General features: G+C 40.4%; 1 protein-coding gene across 3 annotated transcripts in view; it reads left to right on the top strand.

Annotated features, from left to right (window-relative positions):
- Positions 1–18929, top strand: part of CEP76 (centrosomal protein 76) — a 30253-nt gene that overhangs the window by 4301 nt on the left and 7023 nt on the right. For all 3 annotated transcript variants that reach the window (XM_030810797.1, XM_030810798.1, XM_003276693.3), the window contains exons 5-9: positions 1039–1224; positions 3120–3217; positions 6992–7120; positions 12064–12252; positions 17744–17910. In XM_030810797.1, the coding sequence (XP_030666657.1) occupies positions 1053–1224; positions 3120–3217; positions 6992–7120; positions 12064–12252; positions 17744–17910 (755 nt within the window). In that variant the 5' untranslated portion in view covers positions 1039–1052. The remainder of the gene's footprint in view (positions 1–1038; positions 1225–3119; positions 3218–6991; positions 7121–12063; positions 12253–17743; positions 17911–18929) is intronic.

Raw genomic sequence — 18929 nt, 5'->3', positions numbered from 1 at the left:
TGGGTGCGGTGACTCATGCCTGTAATCCCAGCACTTTGGGAGGCCGAGGCAGGTGGGTCACCTGAGGTCAGGAGTTGGAGACCAGCCTAGCCAATATGTCGAAACCCCGTCTCTACTAGAAATACAAAAATTTCCAGCCAGGCATGGTGGCAGGCGCGTGTAATGAGCCGAGATCACGCCATTGCACTCCAGCCTGGGCAACAGAGTGAGACTCTGTTTAAATAAATAAATAAATATTTATAAATAAATTATTTATAAAATTTTTAAATAAATTTTTATAAATATAAATAAAAAGTCAAATTTAGATGTGAACATATAACTGCCATTTTGGTTTTTTTTTTTCTTATTTCTCCAATAAAGCATATAATTCTCATAACTAAATTTCATGCTACTTGATTCCTGTAATTGTTTTACACTATGCTTCCTTCAGTAAAGGTATTTTGTACGTTTTAATTGTCAGTATGGAAATCTTTATATTTGTAAACTAAGCAAAGTTTCAGACTGTCTTCACAATTTTAGATTTAAAGATGACTGAAACATTACTAAAATTTATTTTTTTCCCTTTGAAAGATGTTACCTTAATAAGGCAATTCATAGGATAAATTGCTAGATTCAATGTGCTGTATTTTTCAGTTGTATGTTGATTATACAGTGATAATTTCTGGAGGTTAAAGGGATTTCTGGAGGTAGTTTGGGGATTAATGTTGACATACGTGAAGACTTTTTATTGTAGTAGCATATACTTTAGTTAAGTACTTTTAAAGAACAGACTTATCTCATGAATCAGAAAGCACTGATATGCTGTAAGTTACTGGATAACTCATCACAAAGTTTGCCAGTCTTCTGAAAAGTTAGTGACAGAAATAGGACTGTACTTGTATTTCCAGTTTTTTCCATGCTTTCTGAGACATTAGCAAATTGTTCTATTTGGTTTTATATAAGCTTATTATTTAGTATACTGTTTAATAAAAGTATTCTTTTATGTTGGCCTAACCGAATATGTAGTGTGGTATAATTTCGTTTGGATTATATTGCTAGGTGATGGAACTAGAATGGCTGATTCAACCACAATGTTATCAATAAGTGATCCAATTCATATGGTGCTAATCAAAACAGACATATTTGGTGAGACGACTTTAGTAGCATCGTATTTTCTGGAATGGCGATCGGTTTTGGGCTCAGAAAATGGAGTGACCAGTCTGACTGTGGAACTTATGGGTGTAGGTATGGTGATTAATGTGTCATTATTAACCTTTTTATAGCCAGAGTTCATTTGTAAATATATTTTGTATCTTTAAAATGCTTTTATAATCCAAGAGGGAAACCTGTAAAATAGAATTTCGTCAGAGTTACAATTGGACCCCAGCATCCTAGTCTTGAGAAATGTCTTGAAGAATAGTATCAGTATAGCACTTCATGGTCAATCTGACCTTGTCTTAGGAGAAATGTTTTTTTCTGGAAAATGAATACAGGAATTTTGAGGGTTTTAATTTCAAGTTCATTTGATTAAATACAAGGCTATAAAGAAAATTAATATTCTTGACACACATACAAACTTATGTGTGTCCAGTCATCACACCCTGGAATACATCCCCTTTGGTACCAGTGATTCTTGCAAAATATGGAGTAGGTGTTCTCCCAACCCTTTACAGTGTGGGGGAGTGAGACTTGGAAGAGGTAATAATCTGCTCAGTGTCAGTATCAACTAGTGCTTGAGGGCAGAGCTGGTGCCTATCTTATTTATCATAGTCTCTGGAATCCTGCACACTGCCTGCTATGTAACACATACTTGCTAATAAAATGAGAAAACAAAACCTACCAATGTTTTATCTATAACATATAATGGAATTACTTTGGTTTTTAAACTTAGTCACAGAGTTAAACCTTGCCAGTGGACAGCATAGCCTTAGTAATTTAGATGATTATTATTATTATTATTATTATTATTATTATTATTATTATTATTTGAGATGGAGTCTTGCTCTGTCGCCAGGCTGGAGTGCAGTGGTGCAATCTTGGCTCACTGTAACCCCTGCCTCCTGAGTTCAAGCAATTATCCTGGCTCAACCTGCTGAGTAGCTGGGACTACAGGCATGCGCCACCACACCCAGCTAATTTTTGTATTTTTAGTAGAGACGGGGTTTCACCATGTTGGCCGGGATGGTCTCGATCTCTCGACCTCGTGATCTGCCCGCCTCGGCCTCCCAAAGTGCTGGGATACAGGCATGAGCCACCGCGCCCAGCCAGTAATTTAGATTTTAATAAGTCATACCAAGAATGTATTTTTCTTTAAATAAAAATTATAGAAAAAGTGTCCTTTATGTAAGAAATTTATTTTCAAAAACAATACCCAATTATTTGTCTTCAAAAATAGGCCTAACATGATAATCGTAGCAGTGACTTGGAAACAAGCAGATTCTGATTCACTGAAGAAACATTAAATCGTTTTGATGTGAAGTATATTTGTTTTCTAGTTCTTTAAATCCAGGCATGGATTGAAAATTTCTACACAGCCTGTAATTGGATAATGGGGAGTGACAAATGGGAGTGACTATAAGTGACATAAATGCTTTCTAATTTTGTGTGTGTGTGTGGTGTGTGTGTGTGTGTGTGTGTGTGTAGACAGAATGAGGTATTAACAGTTGCTTTGACTTTGAATTTAATGTAAGTCTGGTTGATATTATACATTTAATTAAGATAAAAAGTAAGAGTCTCAAATCCTTTAAGTCAGAAAAATTTCTTAAAACATGTTAGAAAAGCCAGGTGTAGTGGCTCATGCCTGTAATCCCACCAAGCACTTTGGAAGGCTGAGGCAGGAATATCACTTGAGCCCTGGAGTTTAAGACCAACCTGAATAACATAGGAAGACCCCATCTCTACTTAAAGAAGAAAAAGAGTGTTAGAAAGCTAAGAAAATAATCTCCTTATAATTAAACACCTTTGTTTAAAAAAATTGATTTGGTTCATTTTAATATGAATATTAAAGGTAATGTTGAGTGTTATCTTTATTCCATGTAAGTGATAAAACACCAAGTGCCTAAATTATTTTGGTTAGACTTTGGTTGACTAAATATATATAGTATTGAAATCTCTGAAGTTCAAAATATTTATGTTTATAGGCACAGAATCAAAAGTTTCTGTGGGAATTTTAAATATAAAACTTGAAATGTATCCACCACTCAATCAAACGTTATCTCAAGAAGTAGTGAACACACAGGTAAATACTTATGAGTTTCTCTTTTTTTGTGTGTTTGTTTTCATAGTAGTGTATTTTACCTGTTGATCCTAGAAAGCACTCTATTTTTAGAAAATTACCATTTATTACTTTCTAGATTAGCACTCAAAGGTTCACAAAAAGGATGAGAAAGAAAATAAAGACAAGATTGTTTTCCTAGGAGAATCTGTAGTCTAGTTTGGGAAATACGATGAACATTTATTGAGACAACATAAGAATTACAGGATAGGCCGGTGGCTCACGCCTGTAATCCCAGCACTTTGGGAGGCCAAGGTGGGCGGATCATGAGGTCAGGAGATTGAGACCATCCTGGCTAACACGGTGAAACCCTGCTTCTACTAAAAATACAAAAAAAAAAGAAAAAAAAAATTAGCTGGGTGTGGTGGCGGGCGCCTGTAGTCCCAGCTACTCAGGAGGCTGAGGCAGGAGAATGGCGTGAACCGGGAGGCGGAGCTTGCAGTGAGCCCAGATTGTGCCAGTGCACTCCAGCCTGGGCAACAGAGCAAGACTCCATCTCAGAAAAAGAAAAAAAAAAAAGAATTACAGGATAAAGCTGAAGAGGATAAAAGAGTAAAGTGCAACCTCAGTGGGGTGGGATCTTAACGTTCTTTCACAGACGTTTATTGAAAACTTGCTGTTTATGTCTTTTCTGCTCTGTTCTCTCAGGGTAGAAGTGCTTGCCACCTCTAGAGTGTGTTTGGAGAGGCTTTTTTCCCTAATTCCACTGTCAGGTCTCTGATGAATTACTTTCTTCCTGGGTCTTATAAGATTGGCAGATTTTTTCATTCCTTCACATTGGATTTGCCATCTGTGTTTAGTTCTTGCCAGTCTTTAGTTTGGAGGTTCTCATTATCTGCTGACTTGCTGGGGTGGCACTTGTGGAATGGTTCTCCTTGATTACATACACCATCCTTTACTCCACCCTGCCTGTCATATTGTTCCTTTTACAGACCTGTGGTTAGACGCTAGTGCTTCTCCCTCAGGCAAACAATGTCCTGCCCTGTTTTCTTTAAACTTTTTTTCCTTCCTTTTGTAAACTCTCATCTCCCTCTAATCTCTAGCTTCTGACATGTGTCATGGGTGGTATATATACCTGAAACCACATAGTGGGAACCAACTTTGATGTTACTCAAATAAATACCCAGCCCTATGGGAGGCTAAGGTGGGTGGATCACTTTTGAGTCCAGCAGTTTAGGACCAGCCTGGGCAACATAGTGAGACCCTGTCTCTACAAAAATTTTTAAAAATCAGTCAAGCATGGTGGTACATACTTGTAGTCCCAGCTGCTTGGGAAGCTGAAATGGGAGGATTGCTTGACCCAGGAATTTGAGGTTACAGTGAGCTGTGATTGTACCACTGCACACTAGCCTAGATTACAGACTAAGACCCTGTCTCTTAAATAAATGGTGTATACACACATATACATATGTGTATACATGAGGGTTTTTTTTGTTTTTTGTTTTTTCAGACAGAGTCTCGCTGTGTTGCCAGGTTGGAGTGCAGTGGCGCAGTCTTGGCTCACTGCAACCTCTGCCTCCCGAGTTAAAGCAATTCTCCTGCCTCAGTCTCCTGAGTAGCTGGGACTACAGGCGCGTGCCATCACACCCAGCTAATTTTTGTATTTTTAATAGAGACAGGGTTTCACCATGTTGGCCAGGATGGTCTTGATCTCTTAACCTCGTGATCTGCCTGCCTCGGTCTCCCAAAGTGGTATACATGAGTTTTAATCATGTTATTCATATATTTATGTGACATATAAAGTAAATGTTTGGGCTCTACTTTTTTTGGGTAGTAACTTTTTTTTTTTAATTAAATTTTATTTTTTTAGAGACAGCATCTCACTCTGACTCTCAGGCTTGAGTGCAGTGGTGTGATTATAGCTCACTGAAACCTCAAACTCCCAGCCTCAAGCAATCCACCTGCCTCAGCCTCCCAAAACATTGGGATTGCAGACGTGGACCACTGTGCCCAGCCAGGTTCTCCTTTTTAAACTTAACACTATTTTATATATATTTTCTCATATTTCCACTGTCATATTTATAATTTCTAGTGACTAAAACATAAGTTTATTCTATTTCTGATAAACAAATTGCTTCCAATTTTCTCTTTAAAATTGCACTATTAAAAATTTTAGCCAGGCTAATTAGTCTGTAATCCCAGCAATTTGGGAGGCCAAGGTAAGAGGATCACTTCAGGCCAGGAGTTCAAGACCAGCCTGGGCAACATAGGTAGACTTCATCTCTAGAAAAAATTTTAAAAATTAACTGCGCATGGTGGTGCATCCCTGTAGTCCCAGCTGCTGGGGAGGCTAAGGTGGGAGGATCACTTGAGCCCAGGACTTTGAGGCTACAGTGAGCCATGATCATGCAGTAGTAGCACTCCAGACTGGGTGACAGAGCAAGACCCTGTCTCTTAAAAGAAATTAAAGTCAGAAATATGTATGGATCCTAAATAGATGTCAAAATGTGCTAGACACCGTTCTAGACACTGCAGATGTAGCTGTGTATAGGGCAGCAGACAGCTAGACAGCTTGCTCTCAAGGAGTTTAGATTCCAGTGCAGGAGAAACAATAAGTCAGCAAACAATCAGATAGTAGAAGGTGTTTTATGGAGAATTATTACAGGTGATATGATACAGTGGTTATTGGGTGGCTAATTATAGGTCGAGTGACTAAGGTAGGGAAAGAGTCTGAACTGCAGGAAGTAACCAGCCACGCAAAGATTGGGGCTGAGCTTCCAGCACTGAGAACAGCCTAGAACAAAAGCCCCTATGGAGGACCGAAAGCCCTGTGTGGCTACAGCGTAGTGGGTTGGGGAGAGAGGAGAAAATGAGTCGGGCCAGAGTTCATAGGCCAGGGCAGGTATTTTGCAATGTGATGGAGAATGAAGTGTTTTAAACAAGAGAACGACAATATGTTTTGTTTTGTTTTGTTTTTTTGAGATAGAGTCGCCCAGGGTGGAGTACGGTGGCATGAACTTGGCTCACTGCAACCTCTGCCTCCCGGGTTCAAGCAATTCTCCTGCCTCAGCCTCCCGAGTAGCTGGGATTACAGGCATGTACCACTATCCCCAGCTAGTTTTTGTATTTTTAGTTGAGATGGGGTTTCACCATGTTGGTCAGGCTGGTCTTGAACTCCTGACCTCAAATGATCCACCTGCCTAGGCCTCCCAAAGTGTTGGGATTACAGGCGTGAGCCACCATGCCCGTCTTGTATGATTTACTATTTAAAAATTTCTGGGCTGGGCGCGGTAATCCCAGCACTTTGGGAGGCCAAGGCGGGTGGATCATGAGCTCAGGAGTTCGAGACTAGCTTGACCAATGTGGTGAAACCCTGTCTCTACTAAAAATACAAAAAAAAAATTAGCTGAGTGTGGTGGCATGTGCCTGTAGTCCCAGCTACTCAGGAGGCTGAGGCAGGAGAATTGCTTGAACGTAGGAGGCTGAGGTTGCAGTGAGCTGAGATCATGCCACTGTACTCCAGCCTGGGCGACAGAGCGAGACTGCATCCCCCACAACCAAAAAAAAAAAAAAAAAATTCTGTCTTGGGAGGAAAAAAAGGTGACTTATGATTGTATGGAGACTGGATTGTACTAGGGGTTAAGTGTAGAAACAGGGAAGTTAGGAGGCTTTTATAGAAGATGATGATGACTCAGATTAGGGTGCTAATGATGTAGAGAAGTAGACAAATTTGTTACATATTTTGTAGTAATTAAAGATAATGAATAGACATTGAAAAATATTTTTTTTAATTTCAAGCTTGCTTTGGAACGTCAGAAAACTGCAGAGAAAGAGCGATTATTTCTTGTATATGCTAAGCAGTGGTGGAGAGAATATTTGCAAATTCGACCCTCACACAACTCACGACTGGTTAAGATTTTTGCACAGGTTTGTAAATTATATTAGAATAATTTTATGCCTGTATTTGAGATTTACTGTTATGTGCGTAAATTCCATTTAATATTTATTTGTAAAATGTATTCCAAAAAATAAAAGTGCATTTGTAAAATAAAATGCTGATTTTGTAATATTCTCTTTCACTGCATAGTGAGTGGCAAGATCAATCCATGTCTTATTTTACTTTCAATTTCAGTTATTGTGGGTTTTTGAAAAATCACCTTTCTCAGGTTGAATCAATTACTGTGTTTTAAACCCTTTCTGAATATATTTGATTTAAAGTAGATGAAAATCCATTTTGTTTAACTTGGAATGTGTATTTGCTTGATACTTAGTGCTAAATAATTAACCATTTGGACACTTTGCAGGTTATATGTAAATCCAGCTCCTGTGTGCAGAACAGGGGGGCTCTGGGCATATATATTTTTTTTTGTTAGAGTTTTTTAAAAAATTGTGTATAACCACGACCTCTAAGCCAGTGACCAGTAATGTTTAACTGAAGCATTTCAACTAAATATCTCTGCCTCCATTTTTCCTGAGTCCTAAACCCATTTTCTCTCTTTAACAGACCAACATAAAATATATGGTCAGGTCGGCTGGGCGCGGTGGCTCACAGCTGTAATCCTAGCACTTGGGGAGGCTGAGGTGGGTGGATCACGAGGTCAGGAGATCAAGACCAACCTGGCTAACACGGTGAAACCCCATTTCTACTAAAAACACAAAAAATTAGCTGGGCGCCGTAGCGGGCGCGTATAATCCGAGCTACTCGGGAGGCTGAGGCAGGAGAATGGTGTGAACCCGGGAGGCAGAGCTTGCAGTGAGCAGAGATTGCGCCACTGCAGTCCGGCCTGGGCAAAAGAGCAAGACTCCGTCTCAAAAAAAAAAAAAAAAAAAAAAAAGTGTGGTCAGGTTCACGTATTTTTTGTAACTCCTAAGGAACAGTTCAAATATTTTGTATATATTCAGCCTCATATAGATGCTTTCATCTAAGTATAGTGTAGTATATTATTTTAAGTTAAGTTTCTCAAATCCTGTACATTCATCCAGCTTTACCCTACTTTCCCTAGATTTTGGAACAGGCTAAAAGTGGTTTAGTGTCCAGATGGGGAGCTTGGGAATGAGAGGTTGACTAGAGGTGGGAATAAGGGAAATGGCTTCTGACTTTCCGATAGCGTTGTTTATATATTGAATGACTGGTTGGCAAGGTAACAACATTATCAGGACAAGGGCAAGGAGAAACCAATTAAAATATAACTGGCTTCCTGGCAGGGCGCGGTGGCTCACGCCTGTAATCCCAGCACTTGGGGAGGCCAAGGCAGGTGGATCCTCTGAGGTCAGGAGTTTGAGACCAGCGTGGCCAACATGGCGAAACCTTGTCTCTACTAAAAATACAAAAATTAGCCAGGCTTGGTGGCAGGCACCTATAATCCCAGTTAGTCAGGAGGCTGAGGCAGGAGAATTGCTTTACCCGGGAGGCGGAGGTTGCAGTGAGCCAAGATCACGCCATTGTACTCCAGCCTGGGCAACAAGAGTGAGACTCTGTCTCAAAACAATAACAATAACAACAACAAAAAATATACACATATATAAAAATACACATATATATATATTTAAAAAACTGGCTCCCTGCTGTCTATATAGTCTGAGGCATTTATTCATTGCCACGTGGAATTAGGAACTAGAGAGGACTCAGGATGGAGTGAGGCAGTGAATCAGAGAAATGGCAGGATCAAAGAGGAGGAAGAAGTTGAAATGCACTAAGGAAGTCAAGGAAGTGGGATTTTCTTTTAGGAAATACTACTTAAACGAGTTCCTCTCTCGGAATTCATTGTAAGATTTGAACCATAGGAGGCAAGTTAGTCTCATAGTAACCATATAAGATTGTCAAGTGGCCAGGCATTGGCTCTTTTTGTAAACAGTATGAAGGTTAGAGAAGTGAACAGTCTTTTCAAGGCCAAACAGCAACTCAGTCATGGCAAAGTCTGTATTAAATTGGAGTTTCAACTGGTGCCTTTTTGGTTTGTGCCACCTCTTTCCATATACATAGAGTAAATAAAATGCTGATTTAATTTAGATTCCCCAGAACTGTTTCTTGCTGCTGCTTCCTGTACTTGACTAGTTCTGAAATTAAAGAACAACAGTGTAAAGCAATCTAATTATAAAAACAATAGTTATAAATCAAAACATTAATATACATATCAAGGCCAAAAAAATTTCTAATGTATCCAGCACTGAAAGTAAAGAACTTTTTTTTTTTTTTTTTTTTTTGTGAGACAGAGTCTCATTCACCCAGGCTGGAGTGCAGTGGTGCGATCTTGGCTCACTGCAACCTCCACCTCCCAGGTTCAAGTGATTCTCCTGCCTCAGCCTCCCAAGTAGCTGGGACTACAGGCATGTGCCACCATGCCCGGCTAATTTTTTGTGTTTTTAGTAGAGATGGGGTTTCACAGTGTTAGCCAGGATGGTCTCGATCTCCTGACCTCGTGACCCGCCCGCCTCAGCCTCCCAAAGTGCTGGGATCATAGGCATGAGCCACCATACCTGGCCAAGAACTTTTTGCAATGATGGAAATGTTCTGTATCTGTGCTAACCAGTATGGTGGTCACCAGCCATGTACTGAGCATTCAAAATGTGGCTATTATGACTAAAAATAATTGAATTTTAAATTTTAATTAAAATTTAAATAGCTCATAATGGTTAGTCATTTTCTTACTGGATAGTGCCCATTCAGAGGTTGAAATAGTAACTTTTCAAAACACTTAGGTAGCTTGTGGGGATATATTTAGATAATATTAGAATATTGCTGTAATAAAACGACATATCTTACATTCTAAGATGCTACTATTGATGATTGACTTAGGCAAATGCTTCCACTTCTTATGTGCTCATCTTTTCTTGCCTGTTAGTGGATTCGTAAGAATAGGAGTAACAGTCCTGCACCTCAGTCCTAACCAAAGATCTGTGGATTTGCCGTGGCCATTATACTTAAAAATTCATTACTCTTTTTATCCTTTGTTAGCTGGTTTTGCTATAGTATAGTAGTAATTCACTGAATGATGCTTTTTGAACTTTTTAGTGCAAGAAACTTTAAAATCAGTTACAGAAATTGAACTTTAAGGCCACTAGGTTTGTTTTTTTTTTTTTTTTTTTTTTGAGACGGAGTCTCGCTCTTGCCCAGGCTGGAGTGCAGTGGCGTGATCTTGGCTCACTGGAAGCTCCGCCTCCCAGGTTCATGCCATTCTCCTGCCTCAGCCGCCCCAGTAGCTGGGACTACATGCCTGGCTAATTTTTTTTGTATTTTTAGTAGAGACGAGGTTTCACCATGTTAGCCAGGATGGTCTTGATCTTCTGACCTTGTGATCCGCCCGCCTCGGCCTCCCAAAGTGCTGGGGTTACAGGTGTGAGCCACTGTGCCCAGCCTAAGGCCACTAGGTTTTAAGAAAATGTTGTAAATCACTTGAGGATTGAGGATATCCTTTTAATATTTAGTTTGTGATTTCAGGACTTAGTATTGTTATACAACACTAGATTATTAGTAATGCTAAGTTCATGTAAAAGAAAACCATAGTTCTCTACATCCCCCCAAAATTAGAATAATAATCCTCTGTTTTAAAAATGGGTGCCCTCTAGGCTAGGCACAGTGGCTCACGCCTGTAATCCCAGCACTTTGGGAGGTCGAGGTGGGTGGATCACTTGAGGTCAGGAGTTTGAGACCAGCCTGGTCAACATCGTGAAACCCCATCTCTACAAGAATACAAAAATTAGCCAGGTGTGGTGGCGCATACCTGTAATCCCAGCTACTCAGGAGTCTGAGGCACAAGAGTCGCTTGAACCTGGGGGCGGAGGTTGCAGCAAGCTGAGATCACGCTACTACACTCCAGCCTGGACAATAGTGGGACTCTGTCTCAGAAAAAAAAAAAAAAAAAAAAAATTGATGCCTTCTACAGTTGAGAACTATAGGTATGAATGGAATCTATAGCCAGTTTGCTCTGCAACATAAAAATTAATGATCTTTCTCACTATAATCAAATGTAAATAAGTGAGTGTTTTTTCCTTGCTAAAGTGTGGGAGTATATTGGAAAAAGATGTTTTGGTTGTGGAGAAAGACATCAGTGGTTCTGATAATTCAAACAGATGGTGTTTCTGTTGGCTGGGTTAGATCTCATGTCCTGAGGAGCCCTATCAGAGAGGGTAGGTCATCTCCAAATCTTGAGTAGTAAGTGGCCCTTTCACAGTGCCATATCAGTAAACATGAAGGTAAAGAGATTGTGGGCTTTGGTAATACTAACTATAAAATCACAGTGGTAGACAGTCATCACAGACCTATATATGCATACAAGGTATTCAGCACCAACACCAGGAGATACCCTGTATTTAGAATGTAAAACTTTTTCTAGAGTGTTTTTTGAAATTTTGCTTTCAGTTGACTTGGTTAACAAATTATTGTTTCCTGTGGATCCCTAAATTTGAGGCCCTAATGGAAACAAACTAGAATCAAGCTACAATCATTTCTGTTATATCAGCCAATCAGAAGAGTTATTTGTTCTGTCTGGCTATATGTTGTTAAATTCTATATGGTAATGTGAAAAAATACTTCAGCTTAGAGCACCTCTCCCTCCCCTACATACCTACCCATACATTTCTCCGAGGAGTTCTTATTGCCACAGCCTTTGGAGTAAAACAGCTCAGAGCTTGAACCTGGCTCTGTTGCATAATAGCTGTAGCTCCTCAGTTTTCATCTATAAAATGAAAATAATAGAGATGAGGATTAAGGGAAATTATATACACAGCACTTTGCAGCCTAATACTGGATACAAGGTAAGCACTTAATCAATGGTATGCTGAATTATTTTATCCTACATTAATGTATTTGAAAAAAACATAATTGGGGATGATTAATATGTCATTACAGATGTTTTTCCCCCTTTCCCTAGGATGAAAATGGGATAAATAGACCAGTCTGTTCCTATGTTAAACCACTTCGAGCTGGACGGCTTCTTGATACTCCAAGGCAAGCAGCAAGATTTGTTAATGTCCTTGGTTATGAGCGAGCCCCTGTTATTGGAGGAGGAGGTAAACAGGAGCAGTGGTGCACTCTGCTGGCCTTTCTCTGTAGAAACAAGGTATTATACACACATAATAGAATTAAGTAGCAGTATATCATAGTTACTCTGAATTTGTAATCCATTTGTAAAAGAATGCCTTAGGAAAATGCACATATAGTCAACCCTCTATACCCACAGGTTCTGTATCTGTAGATTCAACCAACTGCAGATCAAAAATACTTATGAAAGTAAAAAATAACAGTACAATAATAAAAAATAGTACAAATAAAAAACAATGGAGTGTAACAACGTTTATGTAGCATTTACATTGTATTGAGATTTTTAAACAATTTAGAGGTGATTTAAAGTATACAGGAAGATGTGCTTAGGTTATATATAAAATACTATACCATTTTGGCTGGCCGCAGTGGCTCATGCCTGTATCCCAGCATTTTGGGAGGCTGAGGCAGGTGGATCACCTGAGGTCAGGAGTTCAAGACCAGTCTGGGCAACATGGTGAAACCCTATCTCTACTAAAATACAAAAAATTATCTGGGCATGGTGTCGTGTGCCTGTAATCCCAGCTACTCAGGAGGCTGAGGCAGGAGAATCGCTTGGACCCTGGAGACGGAGGTTGCAGTGAGCCGAGATCGCACCATTGCACTCTAGCCTGAGGACAGAGCAAGATTCATCTCAAAAAAAAAAAAAAAATACTGTTTTATATAAGCCTTGAGTATCCATGGATTTTGTTTTGCAAGGGTCCTGGAACTAACCCCTTTGGGGTGCTATCAACTTGACCATGTCGGAACCTTGTTCTGTTTTTCATAACATTTAAATATCAATACACAAAAAACTCAGCATCTTTATTTTCTCATGTAGTTTCTTATTTATTGTGATTTCTGTGATGTAGGGACCTACAAGTACTAAAATGTCAGAAATCAAGTTACAGAATGAATTAGAAACAGCACCAGGACCAGACCATGGCTTTCTGGTACTATTGATGTGTTGCAATTTGCTCAGATAATCTTTAAAAAAGAGAAAATAAGGCCGGGTATGGTGGCTCACGCCTGTAATCCCAGCACTTTGGGAGGCTGAGGCAGGCGGATCACCTGAGGTCAGGAGTTTGAGACCAGTCTGACCAATGTGGAGAAACCCCGTGTCCACTAAAAATACAAAATTAGCGTGGCGTGGTGGCGCATGCCTGTAATCCTAGCTACTCAGGAGGCTGAGGCAGGAGAATTGCTTGAACCTGGGAGGCAGAGATTGCGGTGAGCTGAGATCGCGCCATTGCAGTCCAGCCTGGGCAACGAGTGAAACTCCATAAAAAAAAAAAAAGAGAAAATGGCAGTACAAAATTAATATAGAAAAAATATTAAAATAGAAAAAATCTTGAATTGCACGCTATTTTGTTTAGTTTGTTTAGTTTGTACTTAAATACAAATGTATATTTAATCACACTTTTTGAATGACTTGATTTCAGTAAACTAATTTTATAGATTATGGGATATTTCCTAATCTGTGTTCTAAAAATGTTGATAGTGTGATAACAAACAAGTAAAACTATCTTTAGGCCAGGCACGGTGGCTCACGCCTGTAATCCCAGCACTTTGGGAGGCTGAGGAGGGTGGATCACCTGAGGTCGGGAGTTCTAGAACAGCCTGACTAACATGGAGAAATTCCATCTCTACTGAAAAAATACAAAAATTAGCCAGGCACGGTGGCGGGCTCCTGTAATCCCAGCTACTTGGGAGGCTGAGGCAGGAGAATCACTTGAACCTTGGAGGTGGAGGTTGCAGTGAGCCAAGATCACGCCATCGCACTCCAGTCTGGGCAATAAGAGCGAAACTCCATCTCAAAAAAAAAAACACAGAAAACTGTCTTTAGCCTGGGTGACAGAGTGAGACTCTGTCTCAAAAAAATAAATAAATAAAGGTGACAGCAGGCCAGGCATGGTGTCTGACACCTGCAATTCCAGCACTTGGGTAGGCCAAGGTAGGCAAATCACTTTAGCCCAGAAGTTCCAGACAAACCTGGGCAACATGGCAAAATCCCTGTCTCTAAAAAACTATGTAAAAATTACCCAGGCATGGGCCAGTTGTGGTGGCTCACGCCTGTAATCCCAGCACTTTGGGAGGCTGAAGCGGGTGGATCACAAGGTCAGGAGATCGAGATCATCCTGGCTGATATGGTGAAACTCCATCTCTACTAAAACCACAAAAAATCAGCTGGGCATGGTGGCACACGCCTGTAGTCCCAGCTACTCGGGAGGCTGAGGCAGGAGAATCACTTGAACCCATGAGGTGGAGGTTGCAGTGAGCTGAGATCGCGCCACTGCACTCCAAACTGGGTGACAGAGCAAGACTCTGTCTCAAAAAAAAAAAAAAAATACATATATATATATATATTTAGATATTTTTTTTACTGTACAAACAACAGCATTACAACAGTATTACAACAGTAATGGTGAAACTTTACCTATAATTCTATTCCTAGTTTATTATTTCTTTTTATATTTTTTCTGCTGTATATGTATCATTTATTCCATAATTATAATTATTGTAAATAAATTTTTGTATCTTTATAATTAAGCATTATGCTATGAACATTTTTCTATGTGTTGCTACAGTCTCTGATTTCCTTTTTTTTTAAATGAGACAGAGTTTTCTTCTTGTCACCCAGGCTGGAGTGCAATGGCATGATCTTGGCCCACTGCAACCTCCGTCTCCTGGGTTCAAGCGATTCTCCTGCCTCAGCCTCCCTAGTAGCTGGGATTACAGGTGCCCGCCACCACCCCCAGCTCATTTTTGTATTTTTAGTACAGATGGGGTTTCACTATGTTGGCCAGGCTGGTCTCGAACCCCTGACCTTAGGTGATCTGCCCGCCTCTGCCTCCTAAAGTGCTGATTTCCATTTTAATGAGTGTTTAAGTTTTCTTGAGTCAATATACAAAATATACTTAACTATTTCCCTATTGTAGGAATTGCCAAGTTAGGCTCTTTTTTTTTATTCAGTGGTTTTGTTGTTGTTTTGGTTTTTTTTTGGGACGGAGTCTCCCTCTGTCACCCAGGCTGGAGTGCAGTGTCACGATCTCGGCTTACTGCAACCTCTGCCTCCCAGCCTCAAGCAATTCTCCTACCTCAGCCTCCTGAGTAGCTGAGACTACAGGCATGGAGCCACCGTTCCTGGCTTTTTTTTTTTTTTTTTTGGTATTTTTAGTAGAGATGGAGTTTCTTGGCCAGGCTGGTCTTGAACTCCTGGCCTCAAGTGATCTGACCGCCTCAGCCTCCCAAAGTGCTGAGATTACAGGCAAAAGCTGGCACACCTGGCCATAAAGTTAAGCTCATTTTAAATTTTTTAATGTTACCGTGAATGAACTTTCACATTGACTATCTTTGCAGATATTATTATTTTACTTCTGAATTTTCTTCAGGACAAAATCTCAGAAATAATTGGGTCTAAAAGGTTGATTAAGCCAGGCACAGTGGCTCATGCCTGTAATCCCAGCACTTTGGGAGGCCAAGGTGGGTGGATCACTTGAGGTCAGGAGTTCAAGACCAACCTGGCCAACATGGTGAAACTCCATCTTTACTAAAAATACAAAAATTAGCTGGGTGTGGTGGTGCATGCCTGTAGTCCTAGCTACTTAGGAGGCTGAGAATCGTTGGAACCTGGGAGGAGGAGGTTGTAGTGAGCCGAGGTGATGCCACTGCATTCCAGCCTGGCTGACAGAGCGAGACTCCGTCTCAAAAAAAAAGGTAAATTAAAAAATAAAAGATTGGTTATTACATTTTTGTAAAGCCACTTTAAGAATTATAAAATGCTATTTGTTTTCTTACAGTTAATTTAAAAAAAAAAAAAACTGTAGCACCACCAGTGCAAATTTTTTGGAGAAAGAAATTTTTTGGCCAGGTAAGGTGGCTCATGCCTGTAGTCCCAGCACTTTGGGAGGCTGAGGCAAGCGGATTGCTTGAGTCCAGGAATTCGAGACCAGCCAGGGCAAATTGGTGAAACTCTGTCTCTACAAAAACACAAAAAATAGCTGGGCCTAGTGATGAGTGCCTATGGTCCCAGCTATTCAGGAGGCTGAAGCGGGGGAATTGCTTGAGCTGGGGACATCAAGGCTGCAGTGAGCTGAGGACGTCAAGGCAGCAGTGAGCTGAGATCATGCCACTGCACTCCAGCCGGGGTGTCAGAACTAGACCCTATCTCAAGAGAGAAAAAAAAAAGAAATTTCTTCATTCTGACACTCAACTCAAACAGTTATTTTTGCTTTTGTGTGTAGTCGTCCTACACTTAAATACAAAATTGTAGCCATACTGTTTAATATCTTAGTAATTTTTTCACAGAACACAGTATCAGATGTTTTCTTTTCTTTCTTTTTTTTTTTTTTTGAGACAGAGTCTCACTCTGTTGTCCAGGCTGGAGTGCAGTGGCATGATCTCAGCTCACTGCAACCTCTGCCTCCTGGGTTCAAGCAATTCTCCTGCCTCAGCCTCCCGAGTAGCTGGGATTACAGGCATACACCACCATACCCAGCTAATATTTTCTATTTTTTTATGGGTCTTTATAACTTTTTAAAATTGAAAGTAATATAACCACATCAAAGAAAATCTGGGAAATAGAGTGGAAAATTATATATAACCTCCCCAGTAATAACCATTGTTGGCATTTTGTTGTTGTTCTTGCCAGTCATTTTTCTTACGTATATAGTTTCTTGAAATTATCACATATAGATACTATCAGTCATTGGTTGAGTGTTTTCCATTTATTTGCATTTCTTGCTGTATGACTTGTTTGCTTGTTTGTTCATGTCCTTCAGCTATTAATCTATTAAAATATTCCAGGCTGGGCACAGGAGCTCATGCCTGTAATCCCAACACTTTGGGAGGCTGAGGCAGGAGGATCACTTGAGCCTAGGAGTTCAAGAGCAGCCTGGGTAACACAGTAAGACCCGCGTTTATACAAAAAAATTTAAAAGTTAGCTAGTTGTCGTGGTGCACACCTTTAGTCCCAGCTACTTGGGAGGCTGAGATGGGAAAATCACTTAAGCCTGGGAGGTCAAGGCTGCTGTGAATCATGTCACCAGCCTGGGTGACAGAGGAAGACCCTGTCTCAAAAAAAAAAAAAAATTCTACTTTTCTTTCTGTGTTGTTGAGTTCTTTATAAACATTTTTTTTTTTTTTTTTTTTTTTTTTTTTTGGAAACAAAGTCTTACTCTGTTGCCGAGGCTAGAATGCAGTGGCGCGATTGCAGCTCGCTGCAACCTCCGCCTCCCAAGTTCACGTGATTCTCTTGCCTCGCCTCCCGAGTAGCTGGGACTAATGGTGCGTGCCACCATGCCCAGCTAGTTTTTGTATTTTTAGTAGAGACAGAGCTTCCTTATGTTGGCCAGGCTGGTCTCGAACTCCTGACGTCACGTGATCCACCCGCCTCGGCCTCCCAAATTGTTGGGATTACAGGCGTGAGCCACTGTGCCCAGCCAATAAATTTTTATGATAATTTTGTATTTAAGTATGTAATGAGGAAATAATATGGAAGAATGAATACTTCATTGTAATTTATCTTCCAGGGTGACTGTGAAGATCATGCTAACCTTCTGTGCAGCCTTCTTCTTGGATATGGATTAGAAGCCTTTGTTTGTGTTGGGACCAAGGCAAAAGGTGTACCTCATGCATGGGTTATGACTTGTGGAACTGATGGGACCATCACTTTTTGGGAGAGTTTAACAGGACACAGGTTAGTCTACGAAGTTTATAAGGATATTAAAATGAAGTTATAAGTTTTTTTTTTGAGATGAAGTCTCGCTCTGTCACCTGGGCTGGAGTGCACTGGCACAATCTCAGCTCACTGCAACCTCCACCTCCCAGGTTCAAGCCGATTCTCCTGCCTCAGCCTCCCAAGTAGCTGGGATTACAGGCACGTGCCACCGCACCTGGCTGATTTTTGTATTTTTAGTAGAGACGAGTTTTCACCATGTTAGCCAGGCTGGTCTCGAACTCCTGACCTCAGGTGATCCACCTCAGCCTCCCAAAGTGCTGGGATTACAGGCGTGAGCCACCGTGTCCGGCTTAAGTTATAAGTATTTTAAATTATAAGGGCTTTTTGTCCATATTGATGGTACTTGAAGGTACGTGTTGATGATTTTAGTTAGAGCCTTTTCAGTGATTATGTAAAAAAGTACTTCAATTATGGTAGCCAAGTAAATGAACTCTAAGAAAATTTTTACCTCAAATATTCTTTACCAACATGATGTTGGTAAACAGTAAATTATATTTACTAGTTTTGTATGATTAGCATATTTTTTTTTCAGTTTTCTCTTTTTTTTTTTTTTGGCAGTGTCTCACTGTTGCCCAGGCTGGAGTGCAGTGGCACAGTCACAGCCCGCTGCAGCCTCCCTCTCCTGGGTTCCGGTGGTCCTCCTACCTCAGCCTCTTGCATAGCTGGGACTGCAGGTATGCACAGCCATGCCTAGCTAATTTTTCTGTAGGGATGAGGTTTTGCTGTGTTGTCTACACTGGTCTTGAACTCCTGGGCTCAAGCAGTCTGCCCACCACGGCCTTCCAAAGTGCTGAGATTATAGGCATGAGCCACCACGCGTGGCCGGCATATGTTTTTTTCTGATGATCATCCCTAAGTCTGAAAATAAATTCAAGTTGTAAATGATGATTTCTTTTTAAAATTTGATGTGGTTGCCATCTCCATGTTGGCAGATCCCCTAGACACATTTTTTAAAGTACTTTAGCCTGTCATTAGAT

Source organism: Nomascus leucogenys, chromosome 4 (genome assembly GCF_006542625.1).
Source record: "Nomascus leucogenys isolate Asia chromosome 4, Asia_NLE_v1, whole genome shotgun sequence".
NCBI classification, from domain to species: Eukaryota; Metazoa; Chordata; class Mammalia; order Primates; family Hylobatidae; genus Nomascus; species Nomascus leucogenys.
This window is presented reverse-complemented; position numbering and strand designations above follow the sequence as displayed.